The sequence below is a fragment of the Neopelma chrysocephalum genome, unplaced genomic scaffold (genome assembly GCF_003984885.1).
Source record: "Neopelma chrysocephalum unplaced genomic scaffold, ASM398488v2 Primary Assembly neopelma1_147, whole genome shotgun sequence".
In the NCBI taxonomy this organism is placed as follows: domain Eukaryota; kingdom Metazoa; phylum Chordata; class Aves; order Passeriformes; family Pipridae; genus Neopelma; species Neopelma chrysocephalum.
Window position 1 is genome coordinate 14,157,268 of NW_020897809.1, and position 14,520 is coordinate 14,171,787.

The 14,520-nt window shown below is 45.8% G+C and overlaps 1 protein-coding gene across 2 annotated transcripts; it reads right to left on the reverse strand.

Annotated features, from left to right (window-relative positions):
* Positions 1-688: 688 nt before the first annotated feature.
* PROK2 (prokineticin 2) lies at positions 689-8,464 on the reverse strand. 2 transcript variants are annotated; one of them, XM_027700746.1, is made up of 3 exons: positions 8,329-8,464; positions 4,528-4,653; positions 689-1,659 (listed from the first exon to the last, which is right to left on the reverse strand). In XM_027700746.1, exons 1-3 carry the CDS (start codon positions 8,410-8,412, stop codon positions 1,534-1,536), a joined length of 336 nt encoding a protein of 111 aa, XP_027556547.1. In that variant the 5' UTR covers positions 8,413-8,464; the 3' UTR covers positions 689-1,533. The 2 variants fall into 2 exon arrangements, with proteins under 2 accessions (XP_027556547.1, XP_027556546.1); XM_027700745.1 differs by having other exon boundaries at positions 4,524-4,653.
* Positions 8,465-14,520: the final 6,056 nt, after the last annotated feature.

Below are 14,520 nucleotides of genomic sequence, written 5' to 3' on the forward strand. Positions count from 1 at the left end.
ATTGGGGTGGGTGCCCTGGGGTTGGGCTCTCTTGAGCAATCCTGTCCCTCAAGACATTTATTTTTCTAACATGTGCAGGATCCACGAGGATCTGGCAAAATAACTAGCCCAGTTGTTCCTTGCTGTCTCCTCAGGGAGGCTGTGGGGCCCAGTGGAAGGTACCTGGTAAACTCACCGTGTTGTTTCTTCTCCTCTAAGTAATACAGGTCTTTGCCTTGATACAAGTGTGCCAACTTCTCCAATCCCCCCCCACCATCATCAGCAAAGCACTGATTGTTGAAAGATGAATGACTTCACTTTTCCAGTTCCAGCATATGTTTGCATGTCTGAGAGCAAGAAACGTGTGAATCTCACACAAACTATTGGAATTCCAGCTCTGGGGACTGACAAGTAAATATGAAGTCACACAGTATTTCATAGAAAACCCACAAATCTTATGTTTGCTGAGCTAAAGTTGATCCTTTGAGGCATGTGCCAAGAAAAACCTCTCATATTAGTTACACCAAGATTCCTCCATCGTCTAAGACTGCAGCTTGATTGAGGAGTTCATGCCTTGTAAAATCCAAGTTTCCCTAAAAGCAGCCAGAGGCACATAATCTTTTGCTAAGCTATCCGTAAGGAGCTCTGCTAGCTTGGTGAATCGAGTATGGGATAACAGATTATGCTGAATAAAAATGAAAAACCACAATGACAAAATAATGTTATAATATTAAAATAAATCAAATAATATACTGCCATTATTCTGATACAGAATTTTTACACAGCAAATTTGATACATGTACAAGAAGTCAGGCAGCCCATTACAATAAACTTCGGGGTTCCTTTTCTTTTAATATAAACTACATCTTAATACACAGTTTGAGATGATTGGGTAGTCTTACACCAATTCAAGTAACAACAACTTCTCATCTTAGAATACTAAAATAACAAAATCTTTTGATGCTTTGAATATTGGAATGCTTTGGTTCCACCTGTCACTTTTAAAAAGTGTAAAAACTACATCTATTGGTTAAACCTCTTTCCTAGAGATGCGCCTAACTTACAAATACAATAATATTAATAATATTAATAATATTAATAAAGATACAAAATGCAATGTAAATACAGTTTTTTGGCAATCCTCATATGCTTCACACTATGCACTTATTCAACTCTCAGTTCAATTCAGGTATTCCAAGATGTAAAAATCTGGCCAAAATTTTCCAAAACTGACAATAAACTTGGATGTTTTCGTTCTGGGTTTAAGCTGGAACCATGAAGACCATGAAATGGTTCAGAAATGGTTAAGCCCCTACTCTCAGACAGAAGTTTTGGTTTAGCAGACATCATTTTGCTACCCCAAAATAAAAGCATCTGCCACTGCGAGTCCCTCCTGAAAACCTTGGCCACAACAGCACAGCATCTCATCTCCTGTTGGAGTTGGTGAGGCAGGAAAGTGTGGTGAAGGGTTTCCCCATGGCAAGTACCTTGCTCATCACAATAACGAGAAAATGAGAAGAGCGAGTGGCTCGTTCTAGCCCGGAACAGCTCCTGCTAAAAGAAGACATCCTCTTTTCTGAAGTGCAGCATACATTTGAATTTGCTGGAGGAAGTCCGTCCGCAGGTGAGGCCCGGCAGGCACGGGCAGGTGTGGTGCATCCGCCGCCCCGAGAAGGGAACCTGGGCACAAAGAGCACAGACGTCAGGGACAGGGAGCACTGTGGCAGCAGTGCTTGGGGGGATGGATTCGGAGGAACAGTGGGAATACAGGGAATGCTGTCCCCCTCCCTCCCTCCACAGCCGGAGATTCCCCACGAGCTGCGGCACAGGGGTGGAGAGCAGATGGCAAAGCCAACCCTGTCATACATCCTGGTCCAGCCACAGCTAAGGGCAAAATGTTAACAGTCATGGTGCTGTGTAAATCTACATCTGTGACACATGTTCTCCATTTACTCCCATTTCATAAAGGAGTCTGTTGTGAAACGACAGTGGCCTTCAGCATCAAATTTTGTGGTGTCACTGTGCAGGGGTTTCTGTTTGTTCCGATTCCTGCCTTGTCACAGGGCACAGAGCAGGACCCAGGAACCTTGGGATCCCATGGTAGTCAGGCTGGAAGGGACCTCTGGAGGTCACCTCATCTGACCTCCCTTGGAGCAGGATCCTTTCCACCACAGGGCAGAGTTTTCTCATTTCATCCCACCCTCCTCCAGCCACGCTGTGCTGCTGGGAGCACATACGGACTGCATTAGACAAATTTAACTGTGCCATGACATGCACATGCACTGACACTCTTCAACAACTTGATCACAAGCTCTGTCTTTTACAGAAGCTGAGCAGGACAGCGCAGTGGGACGTGGCTGGGAACTGCAGTGCTGCCAGCTGGCAACACACACTGAGCATCGCCTGGGTGCAATGAAGGAAGCACAGAGGTACAAAGGCACTGCCAGACAGGCAGGCAACCCTCATTCCCTCATTTCCAGATTTCTAGGTGTTTTTAGCCTGGAATTTTAATATTCCAAGGTTGTTTTTTTGTTAGCGTGCAAATTTTCTCTTTAAAAAAGCCAAAGGGAGAAAGTCTCACACAATCCCTGCTGCATCACACCAAGAACCAGCCTGACTGCAGTGACACCCTGCCGGGTGGGAGGTGGGTGGGAGGGGGACTCACATCACCTGCAGTGTCCTGGGCCAGCACCAGACTCCTGGCCAGCACTGTCTGAAGAGCATCCTCAGCACAAGGGATGCCTTGGGCTTCCCCAAGCCACCCACCACAGCCCCTCTGCTTCAGCGTGAGCAGGGAGGTCACCAACCACAGGTGCTGAGAACTCCCCATGGCAATCAAACCTATCAGGTGCCCATGCACAGCACTGCAGCAAAACCCACATCCTGAGCTCTCAGCCTTCCAACAGCTCAGGGGATTTATTCAAAACATTACAGTTGCTGCAAGGAAACGTTCCTTTCAGTGGGACTCCCATTTTGTGCAACCTCACCTGCCTAGTTCTGCCTCAAACCCTGCCTGGTCCTGCTTCAAAATGCCATCTGGGACTGAGAAGGAAACTAGAAGGTGGAACCCCAACTGCCAGCCATCTCCTCCAGGGCATCTCCAGGCTCCTCTGGAGGTCCCTGTGGTGCCATGGCCATGCTGGTGCCTGCTTTTGACCTGTCCTGCATGCAAATGAAAGGTTTTGGTGATCAGGGCACCAGCTGCTCACTATCCAAATATTTAGGGGGGAGGAACCATTGAACAAACACTCCATCCTTAAAAATACCTCATTTTGCATACTATGGTAAATCAATTTGCTTTGTGTTTGTCAGGAAGAGCAGTGGGGTGAGGAATCTAAATCTAAAATTAACCTCATAAAGCTTACAAACATCAGTGCCTGACTAAGTCTGGGGTGGACAGGCATCTTCTCTGATTGTAATTATGCAGGCAATCACCTTAAAATATATCACAGAGTATAAATTATTGCCCAGTAGCAATAAACTCATAAAAAACCCTAGAAGACAATTTCTCTTATCCTGACTCTTAGTAGTATAAAGACCCCTTACAAGAAAAACCTGCTACATTACATGGTAAAAATGAACATATCACAGCAGAAAATTTAAAAATTTAACTGTAACAGAACAGAGCCTTGAACTTCTTAAAACTGAGAAAATAAGCCATAGATACTGAGATGAGAAGTCAGGCATTGGATGAAACAGTGAGAAAGGCAGCTAACTAGCTGAATTTATTGCCTTGGTATCTTCCTGTTGTGATGGCCAAGCTCTTCCCTGAGGATGGCTCTGAAGAACACCAGGTTCTCAAACTCCCTGGTAATATCCCATTCAGTCTTTCATATTACTTCTAAATAAACAGCTTTTTTTCATACTGCACATAATATACATAATTACACAGCCTTAAATAAACCTCCTTGTTAAAATCATTACATTAATAATTCTGTGTATCATCTAATAACGTACTAATATGTAACTAATGTTATTTATATGTGTGTATATATGTATACACACATATAGATTTGAAATTAATAGGTAGAAGAGAAGAGAGTCCATGGTGAGTGTTCTCAAGTCCAAGCATGGACTTCTCAATGGCTTCTCAATGCACCAAGTGCCCCAATACTGGCTGGTGACATTTTTATGCTTGTGATAGGATCTTGTCCACTTCCACTGGGGGCAGTGACATCTGCTACATTCCTGCTCACACGAGTAAGGATTGGCAGGGTTGGGCTTGGGAACCACTAACGCTGTTTCAGATCACGTAACGGAACAAAACAGCAACAACAAACTAATAAGGAAACAATCTGGAAAGCATGTAGTGCTTTCATCCTCTGATTCTCTCCTGCATAATTCTGACAGTAATGCACTTCCTTACGTAGGTACCTTCAGCGCTGTTTCCACACAGATGCAAATGGCTGGGAATGGTAAGGAATGGGATGTCTCCCTGCCCGTTCACCACGCACAGTTTTTATGCAGTGTGACGTGCAGTGCAGGATATTCCTGCTCCTTTCTGCCCTGCCAGCTCCAGTCCCACAGCCCCCCTGGTGACGTACTCACTCGGTGACTCAAGGGATGGCACTCCTCTCCCAAATTCCCCATGGGCGTGCACATCCGCAGGCTGCGGATCCACAGGCTGACCGCGCAGCACATCCCGCCGCCGCACTGCTGGTCTCGGTCGCAGGCCTGGAGTTCAATACAGCATTGGGCAAATTAAATTAATAATAAATGTATTCCAGAAATAGGACAGATCAGGTGCTCAGGAGCTGCCTCTGACACCCCACAAGTTACCATGGCTCATTAAGGCTGAATAATAAGGTCTACGGCTGATTCGCAGTACTTGTGTCTCCTACAGATCTGAACGTACAGGCTCCTGGAGTTGAGCCCAGGTTGTTTAAAGCCAGGACCACACATGGAGCTGCTCAGGGCCAAATCCGGGACTGTCAGTGATTGGTAGTCCCAAATTCTGAGCACTGATGGACCATGGCACATGCTGCTCGCTTTCCCAGATCAGCGCCCCAGTGAGCTCAGGCAGGAGCAAGGACCAACCACACTAAACGGTCACCAAAACAGTCACCAAAACAGTCTATGGAGAAGCTAAGACAGGAAATCAACCATTAATTTAATAACTTTTAAGTAACTACTCCTTCTAGTTTCTTATGATAATATCATAGGGTTGAGTGCCCTCGCAAGACTGCATGATAGTTTGTAAGAGAACTCCAAGTGGAAGTAACTAAAATAGAAGTTTAAATATGGATTCTGTGGTTGTTGTCTAGAATTACATGTAACTAAAAGAGGTCTTAAGAAAAAGTTTGCCGAAGTGTCCACATCCAAAAAATGCTGCTGTGGTTGCATTCCCCTCCAGGGGAGGGAAAAAATATTTTAGCCACTTACCCAATACAGCTTAGATAAGCACAAACCAAAATTCAAACTAGTGGGTATGTTTCAAGAACCACAAACCATGAAGAGCAATTGACATGTTAGGGTTTGAAAAGAAGTTACTGCACATCTTGCAGCTACTTTTTAATCAAAAGCTTATCAGGCTTTTTACTATATGAATTTAATGCAAAAACCAGTCTCCTTTCTCTGATGGGAAATGCCCTTATTTAAAGGTTCTGATTACACCCCAAATGTAAGCTTAATTAACTCACTGCTCTTGGTGTCTGATACCAGCAGTGATTGACCAAAGACACTGGTCAGCACTACGTAAACAGGCAGCTCATAAAAATGTACGTAAAAGATGATAATGGCTCTGGGGAAGACACATATCAGAATAAACATTCTCTGGAGGGACAAGCTTACAGATCTGACCTTGGGATTTACATGATAAATGCCTTTAGACTGTACTCTACTGGGTAAATATTGCACTGGTTTGACCAGCAGAAGCCAGATCAAAATATATATTTAAAGATCAGCCAGAAGCTTAGGAAGAAGCTGTTGCCTGAGGATAAATTTATTAAACAGTGTGTGTAACCCAAACAGCTCCTAAATACACAGCTCTGTGCTACAGGTGAGCCCAAACACCAGAGTATTTACTTGCAAGACTAATATGGCCATAAAACTACCACTAGAGCCTGCCAGGTAGATAATGTTCACTTTCTGACCTCTCTCTTACAAAACAAATAAATAAATAAAAAAGCACTCTAATGATCTAATTTTGCCCTAATGAGAAAAGAAGAAAATGCAGGTCCAGTGATTTTGGCTGCCCCTGGCACACTGGTGTCCACTGCTCAGCTGGAGTCACAGGCTTTGCTATTTCTCATCAGTCAGCTCCTGGCTCCCTTTTTTTCTCAGTTGTGTACCTCAAACCCCATCCATCTCCATGGGACTAGTCCTGGGGTGAAGCACCACTCAGTTGAAAAACACACCTGCATTTGTCCTAGCAAGCAAGGGTCTCAATGTCCATGCTGAACAATTTCCTTCTAAAACTCACACCCATATATATTTACATCTGGCAGAGCTTTTCAGGCTCCCTTTCCAAAAATGCATGACAAGTTTTGAAAATATTCAACCCAAACACTCCTGCCCACACCTTATCTGCAATGTGTAATTCATACTGCTTACTCCTAATCTTCCCGGGGCAACACACAAACACCCCATTTAAACAGAGTTTTGCGGAAAATCAGCCCAAGAATATTTCCCAGGTGAAATGCCAGCTGCAAAGGCAACCGGAGTCAGCACAGGAACCACCACTGAAGTGAGGAAAGTTTGAATCAAGTCCTTAAATTGCAAAGGAAAAGCACCTTGCAGGCTCAGAGGATGGGGACACAAACACCTGCGTCAGTTCTCATCTGAGATTTGCCCGTTCATCAGAAGCCAAAAATGCATCAAAGTGATTTAAGCAGAAATGCTCTGCAATAGTTAATGAAGTAACATTTCCTAGTTCTACTCTATTTTTACTTTTTGAATCTGCTTTGTCCTTGATCTATTATTCTGTGCCTCACAATTACTTTATTTGACGGATCAATTATCTTTAAAGGTGTAACCACAACTCTAATAACAGATAAACTGCTCCTCCACTGCTGGGAATATTTCTGCTTAAAAGGAACTTGAAATTATCAAATATTAAAAAATTCCTTCACATTGTCTGCTCTAAAAGATAATCAGTCCTGGTAACTGATCTGACTTCCAGAGAAATGCCCATGAGCTGTTTCAGGGACTTCAGTGGTCCGGACAGGGAGTCTGGACAGCCACGGAGAAATCAGCCGCTGCGAGTACAACTTCTGATGGTTACAAAAGATATGTAAGCTCTCGAAGGAATTCAAGTACTGGGTTATTAATCCAAAGCAAACACTTACCAAAAAAAAAAAATCATTTTACTTAAGAGTGATGCAATGCTTTGGGTTAAATAATCTCTTTGGGAAAAAAATATTTCCACAACCAAAGTAAATCTCGAGCCTAAAAACAACAACAACAACAGAGATTCATTTGCAAGGGGTGGCTATCGAGGGGAAAAAGCAGCACAGTCATACTCAAAGAAACGAAAGGAAAAAAGCAGCATTTTGTGATGATTGCAATCCTGCCCTGTATGTGGAGGGACTGGAGGAGCTGCAGGAACTCTGGGTGCACAGTGAGCAGTGCAGTGCCCCCATCCAGACTCTCCCTGGACAAGTTTGGGGATAGCTGGGGCTGGATGGAGGGTGACAAGAGACAGCTCCAGCTCTGGAAAAGCAGCTGGAATCTCTGCACGCTCCCAGACCAGCCCGGAGACAAACCCTCACTGAGTCCAGACATCCCTCACCCCAAAGGGACAGACCTCACACTGTGTCATCCCTCATCCCAGAGACCCACTAGTCCGGATATCACCCACCCCAGAGACACTGGCGTATCCTGGAATTCCTCACCCCAGAGAGACCCCCACGCTCTGATAACACTTAGTCCAGAGAGCTCCGCAGCTCCGGGCATCCCTCATCCCAGAGGGACGCCACGTCCCGATATCACTTATCCCAGACGGACCCCCAAGCCCTGGCATCTCTCATCGCCTGGCACAGCTCTTCCTCCCACGTCCTGGCTATCACTTATCCCAGAGAGACCTGCAGCTACTGGCATCCCTCACCCTCCGCGAGACCCCTCCGCCCTGACATCCCTGCTGCCGGACAGACCCCCGCGTCCCGACAGTGCTCACCCAGAAGAAAGATTATCTCCGGGCATCCTCCTGGCAGAGCGTCCCCCTCTCTCCTGGCATCCCTCATCCCAGGAAATCCCCTGCAGTCCCGCTATCACTCACCGCGCACAGACCCCGAGTCCCGTCCCCGCTGCCGTGGCGGAGCCCTCCCTCCCCCGCAGCCCCGGCCCGCCCCAGCCCTCCCGGTGCCGGTGCCGGTCCCGTCGGTGCCGTCGGTGCCGAGCGGCGGCGCTCACCCCGGTGATGACGGCGCCGTGCCCCGCGGCCACGAGCAGCACCAGCAGCGACAGCAGCGGCAGCAGCGGCGGGAGGCTCCGCATGGTGCGGTGCCGGCCCCGGCGATCCCCGCGGGCGCGGTGCGGCGCAGCGGAGCCGGGCGCGGCGGCCGCCCCGGCGTTATAAAGCCCGGGCGTGAGTCACCCCCGCCCGGCAGCGCCGCGGCCGCGGGGCGCCAGCGCACACACCGCGCCAGGTGCGGGGAGAGGGGAGAGGGGAAAGGGGAGGCACCGGCGGAGGGCAGCTCACGGCGGGGGGGACACATCCCACAGTATGTCTGGAGGACATCCCACAGCCTGTTGGGGACGTCCCAGGGCTGGCTGGGGGACATCTCACAGCAAGTCGGGGGGAACATCCCAGGGCTGGCCGGGGGACATCCCACAGCATGCTGTGGACATCCCAAAGAGGGTCTGGGGGAACATTTCAAGGCTGGAAGAAGACACCCCACAGCATTTTGGGGATGCGTTCGGGGGGCATTCCACAGCAAGTGTGGTGGGACAACCCAAGGATGGCTACGACACATCCCCCAGCAGGTCTCGGGGAACATTCTAGGGCTGCAGGGGAATGTCCCACAGCATTCTGGGGATATGTCAGGGCTGGCTCAGGGACATCCCACAGCAAGTCTGGGGGTTCATTCCAGGGCTGACTGGAGGACATTCTGTGGCAGGTACAGGGGATGTCCCACATCGGGTCTGGAGCTGACATCCCGCAGTAGGTCTAGGGGTTCATCCCAGGGCTTGCTGGAGACATCTCACAGCAGGTTGTGTGCTGCACACAGCAAGTCTGGAGGGGATCCTGAAGCAGGATGGGGGATCCCAAAGCCTGCAGTGGGGCAGTGGCTACCCACAGCCACTGGAGCCAGCCTGGGCTGGTGCTTGCATCCCCTCTGCTTGTACGTCTCAAGCTCTCCAGCCTGCAGCAGCCCCAGCCCCAGCCCCATTGTTGCCCTTGCTCCTCTCTGTGAACAGAAACCAGCTGCAGCCCCAAAATGACCTCTACTGAGCCCTGGCAGAAGTGGGCATGGCTGTAGGGGGACACACAAGCTGCACCTCTCTTTGTCTGGGGCAGAGCTTCATCAAAACAAATGTACCCCACAGTCCCAGTAAGAACTGGATCAATCCCAGTTCTTACTGGAAGCCCAGACCCCCTCTGATCTCCTGTTCTCCTGTGCTTCTCCCTCTCATGCCATAGGCAGCCCCTGCCTGTGCCTGAGCCCTCCTGACTCCCACAACACTCAGGGGCATGGGAGGAGAACAGCTCTCTCCTTCAGCAGGGCTGCTCCTCCCAAAGATCCAGGGGGAAGATGATGGGCAGGGGGGAGCAGGGACCCCTATTTCAGAGAAGTGCACCACTAGCTCCTTCCAGCAGTAATGCCAGGCCATGGCCTGATGGTTTTGGTGAGCTCCTCATTCTAGATGTACACTGCTTAAATTTAGCATAAGCCGACATTTAACCACTGATGTTGGTACCTTTGGGCACCTGAGGAGGGAGGACATCAGAGCCCAGTGCAATAAGTAAAACACGCAGAGTTTCCTTCTCTGCTTCTCTCACTGTTTTTCTTCTCTATTTTCTTTACTTTTCCAACTCTTTATACTTCTTTTAACTTTTCTTCTCCCTCCTAACTCCCTTTTTGTCCCTTTTCCTGCCTCCCTGCTCCCATTTCCATCTCTCTGGGCCCTCTGTGCTGTTCCCCTCCTCCAGTGCATCCCACTCTCACACGTAGGTCCCTGTTTTCTCAGAGTTTTCAATTTATATATATTTTTTTCCAAACAGGAAGGCCAAACCTCTGCAGAGCCCTCATTTCCCTGAGCCCTCAAACAGTCTCATTCCTCGGCTGAGGCGAGTTTGAGTGCAGCTGAAGGGGGCACATAACACACTGAGTGTCTGGGAGAGCTCCCGCTCGGTTCAGTCCCGGTCAGGAGCTGTCGAATCGATTCCTTAGTGGCATCCCCTCGGGGGGTCAGTCTGTCTGGAGGTGTTTTCATTACAAAACGTGGCCTTTTTTGGGTGCTTGCAGTTATTTCATAAAGTGCACTCAAGACAAATATGGGCTGAGTAAATAAAGCCTTACTCCAAGGATGCTTTAAAAGCAAATTGGGATAAGCCAATTTTGACGTGAAAGTATTAAAAATAACTGAGATGGATCTTTAGCTGTTGTAAATCCATGTTGCTGCCTGAAGCATCGGCAGTTTAAACCAGGTGAAGAGATTACCTTCTTTTAAATTTTTATTTGTGTCCCAGAAACTAAAAATTAATGTAAACCAGGACAATTATTTTCACAATCCCCAGGTGCCCAGAACTTTCAAAAACAAATTACCACTTTCAGTTCTAAACCTCCTGATCCCTAAAAAACACTATAGAATTAAGGAGAAATAATAGGGGGGAAGGGAAGAATTTTGTTAAGTTTTATGTAGACTCGGTCATTACTTGTAAAAGTCATTTTACATAAAAAGTAAAATGTAAAAGTAAAAGTAAAGTTCCATTTATGAAAGGTTGCCAGTCCTCAGCCTGGAAGAGCAGTATTATACATTACAATGGCTGTGATGTAAACTTGCTAGAACCCACCCTAACACCAATATTCTTACTACCAACTTGTGCTAGAAGTGGTTTACTCTTAGAAGAGACCTTACACATCTCTATGGCCTTTAGGTGATTACAAAATTGTAATGAAATATTAATTAAATCCAATTAAATTATTTCTGTCCTTAAAAAAGTCGGAGTTGAGGAGGTGACTCTCTGGATTTCAGTGTCATTAACCTCCTAGGTAATTATTAAACTACTAAAGTAGTAAAAATCCACAACATGTCTTAACTGTAAATCTTCATAGTGCCCATCTCATGAATGCACCAGAATTACAGAAGTTCTTGTATTTCTTTGATCCATTTTGAAGAGCAGCCTCATACTAGTTTTCTTCATTTGAAAAGGGGTTTTTTTTCATAGCTGGGTTTTTACTGAACAAATTGATTCTGAAACATGTAACATTTCTCTTTGTATCCTTTCAGTCTTTGCTGGTATGAGACCAAATCCACCCTGCAGCACACCTGGGGCTGTGAGGTAGAGCACAACAACTCAGTCTAGGGCAGAAGCAGCTCTCCAGCCTCTTCTTTATCACAATTAACACAGGTACCATCCCCATTCCTCCACGTAAATACTTGTCCAACTGACAATCATGATACTATCCCAGTGCAAAGCAATCTACCTCAGAAGAACCTTTTTCCTTCCATGTGGGAGCACCCATCAGTAGGATCCACTGCTTCAGAAGGGTTAGGCTTCTTCCCAAGAGGGAACCCCGAAAGTCCCGTTGTCAGATCACCTTCACAAATCCACTAAACCTGTTCCACCACAAAAAAAATCTAATATCACAATTAGGAAACATCTCCAAAGTAATCTCCAAATTAAACTCTGAATTAATCACAATATTTTAGATTTGACACAGTATGTTAATGATCATCCAAAAGTCCTCAGTTTCTTTAAGAACCTGGAGTGAAATACCTATTTTTTAGCTTTCAGTGCAGTTGGTAGATCTCTCTGGTTCTTCTCAAAGCTTCAATTTTACTGAAAGCTCTCTACGAGTAGGCATTCAAAAAATTCTGTGGCCTATTCAAGTGATAATGCACTACAGAATTTATAGAATTTTGAAGACTAAGAATGTGAATACATCAGCTATCTAAAAAGATAATTTTCTCATAAAAGAAATGAGAAAAAGCATGTAATGCAAGACAGGAAAATTATCTTTTTGTCCTGAAAACCCTCTTAATAATGACAGTATCTAATTTGTTTAATCTTTCAAACTATATATCCGACAATGGTCTGGATTCAGCAAAGTGGTGCAAGTTTGCTGACTCTTGTACAGGAAGAATGTCTTTACATCAGATGCTTATATAGATTTATTGTCTGGGTGTAGAAGTTCACCCAAAGTATGGAAGACATCAAATCAGTTGTCTTTAGTGGCTGGAATAACCTGAAGACACAAGTCACGCAAGAATATCTGAATTTCTAAGCTGTAACCTGGGTTACAGCTCTCACCCAACATTTCTGCTTTAGGTCAGTATGTAATGTTCAGTGAAGCAGAGGCTTCACAGGCGACCAGCCCAAGACCTTTCTTGATCATTTGTCCTCTCTTTTGTGGATTGTACAGGAGGCAGATGAGGCCATTTCTGCTGACATTAATTTGGGTCTCCAGCATTCATTCAACTATCATTTACCTTCTCTTGAGTTGCAAAGATTTTTGTAAATTAATTTCATGTTTTCTGTCTCTCTCTCTGATGTGGCTGGAGCTGGCCAGCGCCTGCGCAGGTTACCAGCAGCAGGCTGGCTGAGAAACAGAGGCTTCCTACCTGCAGATCTCACTGAGACTCTAAATGCCAGCTGGGATCCAAGGTGTAAAAGGCTTAGCAAGTCTGGGCACCCACTGGTGTGATCCCGGATCACACAGACAGTGGTTTGTGTAACTGCGTAACGCACAGAAAATGAAAGGCAATTCAGGCTGGTAGATGCAATTCTCACACTCGTAGTTGCCTTTGGAGGTGTCCACGAGGCTGCTGCTTGTGTGAACTTGTAGGCAAATCTGAGAGGTCAGCACGTATCTGCCCCGGGATGGGATGCAGGTGAGGAGAGCAGCAGCATCCACGCCCCTCAGGCTCAGGTCTGGCTTCTTCTGACGTCAAATAAAATAATTTTTGAAAAGTCTAAAGGGATGTGCAGATTTTAAGATTGGAAGAGGCACTACTGTCTACATTCTTACTAAATCATGCCATAAATTCCCTTAGTGAATCCTGAATATAGAGAGGTAAGGTGTGTTTTAAACTAGTCCAGATGTCAAGAGAAATCAAATATTGACTTATAACAATGAAGAATTCACCGCTTCCCTCAGCAAACTGCTCCAACTCTTAAAACCTTATTCCCTGTTTGAATTTCACTGGTCTGGACTACCAGATAATATTATGCCCTCTAACTTACAGAATTTTCACTTTCTGCATGTAATTAAAAGTTGGGAATGTTAATAAACATCTGTTTATTAACATTGAGCCCTCTTACTTTCTCACTACACAGCAACATTTTCATCACCATCAAGTGATTCTGGTAGATCATCTCCAAGCCCTTTCCAAGAGATCAACAAACTTTGTAAAGTTTCTGGCACAATTTCAGGAATATTCTCACCTCATAGGATTGGCCACACCTCTCTATTTAGTTACATATTCTTACAGACCAAATCAATGATCAGTGTGTAAACAGAAAGAGCCTCGTGGATACACTAATAAAAATGAAACAGATTAACAAAGATCTTCAGCAATAAAAAAGCATCTATAAGTTTTTTTATTTCTGAGGGCAGATAAGAATAATTGTAATGAGCCACTGTTGTGACATATTCCCAGTGTTCCTTGTGTCTCATTACGCTGTTTTTCAGTGCTGCTGTTGTCATAGTAGTCCATGAAGAACCTTATGTAAGGAATAAGATGATGGTTCTGCAGTATGTTAAAAAAGAGCATTTAAGAGATAAGTGCTAATGTTCTAGATTAGGGATTCTCACTCCCTTACTCTGCACTGGCTCATGTAATTGCATGAATCACTTTGATTGCGACGTACACGCTCTCCCGTCAGCTCAGAGGGATTGAAATGGAATATTACAGAGTCTGCTCAGGAAACAGCACTAGAATAAGAAAAAGCTGCCAACATACCACAAAAACTAACAATTTCTAGTTACTCATGAAATTTACTCCTTTGACTTGCACACGAATTTTATTTAGATTTCTACGCAGACATGTGACTGCGTTGGCAAAGTCCAGGGCAGCACAATTCCGAATGATTCAGCGGGAACTGCGGATTTATGTGACGGGCAGGGACTCAATGCCTTTCTGTAATTTTCAGATATGTCATTTTTGCCAAGAAGATATGGAATTCGTTTGAGGAGTTAGCTGGACTTTGGGGAAACATTCTTTCAACCTTTTTTTTCTTCCTGCTGATTGCTTTTGGTGGGAAGCAGCTCTCCTTTGCACGCCAAAATGGGTTGGTTGCTGTGAGCTGTGGGCAGGGGACCGTCTGGCTCTCTCCCTGCACACCTGAACCTCCAGAGTGAGGGCATTTTTCATTGAGATGGGACTTACTGGGCCATGGGGGAAGGAGCTGGGAAGGCTTCCTTAGCCACAGAAATC

Excerpts from the sequence above, each read along its gene's own strand:
- PROK2 (XM_027700745.1), bottom strand. The coding sequence starts at position 8,412 with ATGCGGAGCCTCCCGCCGCTGCTGCCGCTGCTGTCGCTGCTGGTGCTG. Across the intron at positions 4,654-8,328 it reads ACGGCGCCGTCATCACCGGG|GCCTGCGACCGAGACCAGCA; the intron begins GTGAGCGCCGCC and ends ATTGAACTCCAG. Across the intron at positions 1,660-4,523 it reads TCCCTTGAGTCACCGAGTGA|GTTCCCTTCTCGGGGCGGCG; the intron begins GTACGTCACCAG and ends CTTTGTGCCCAG.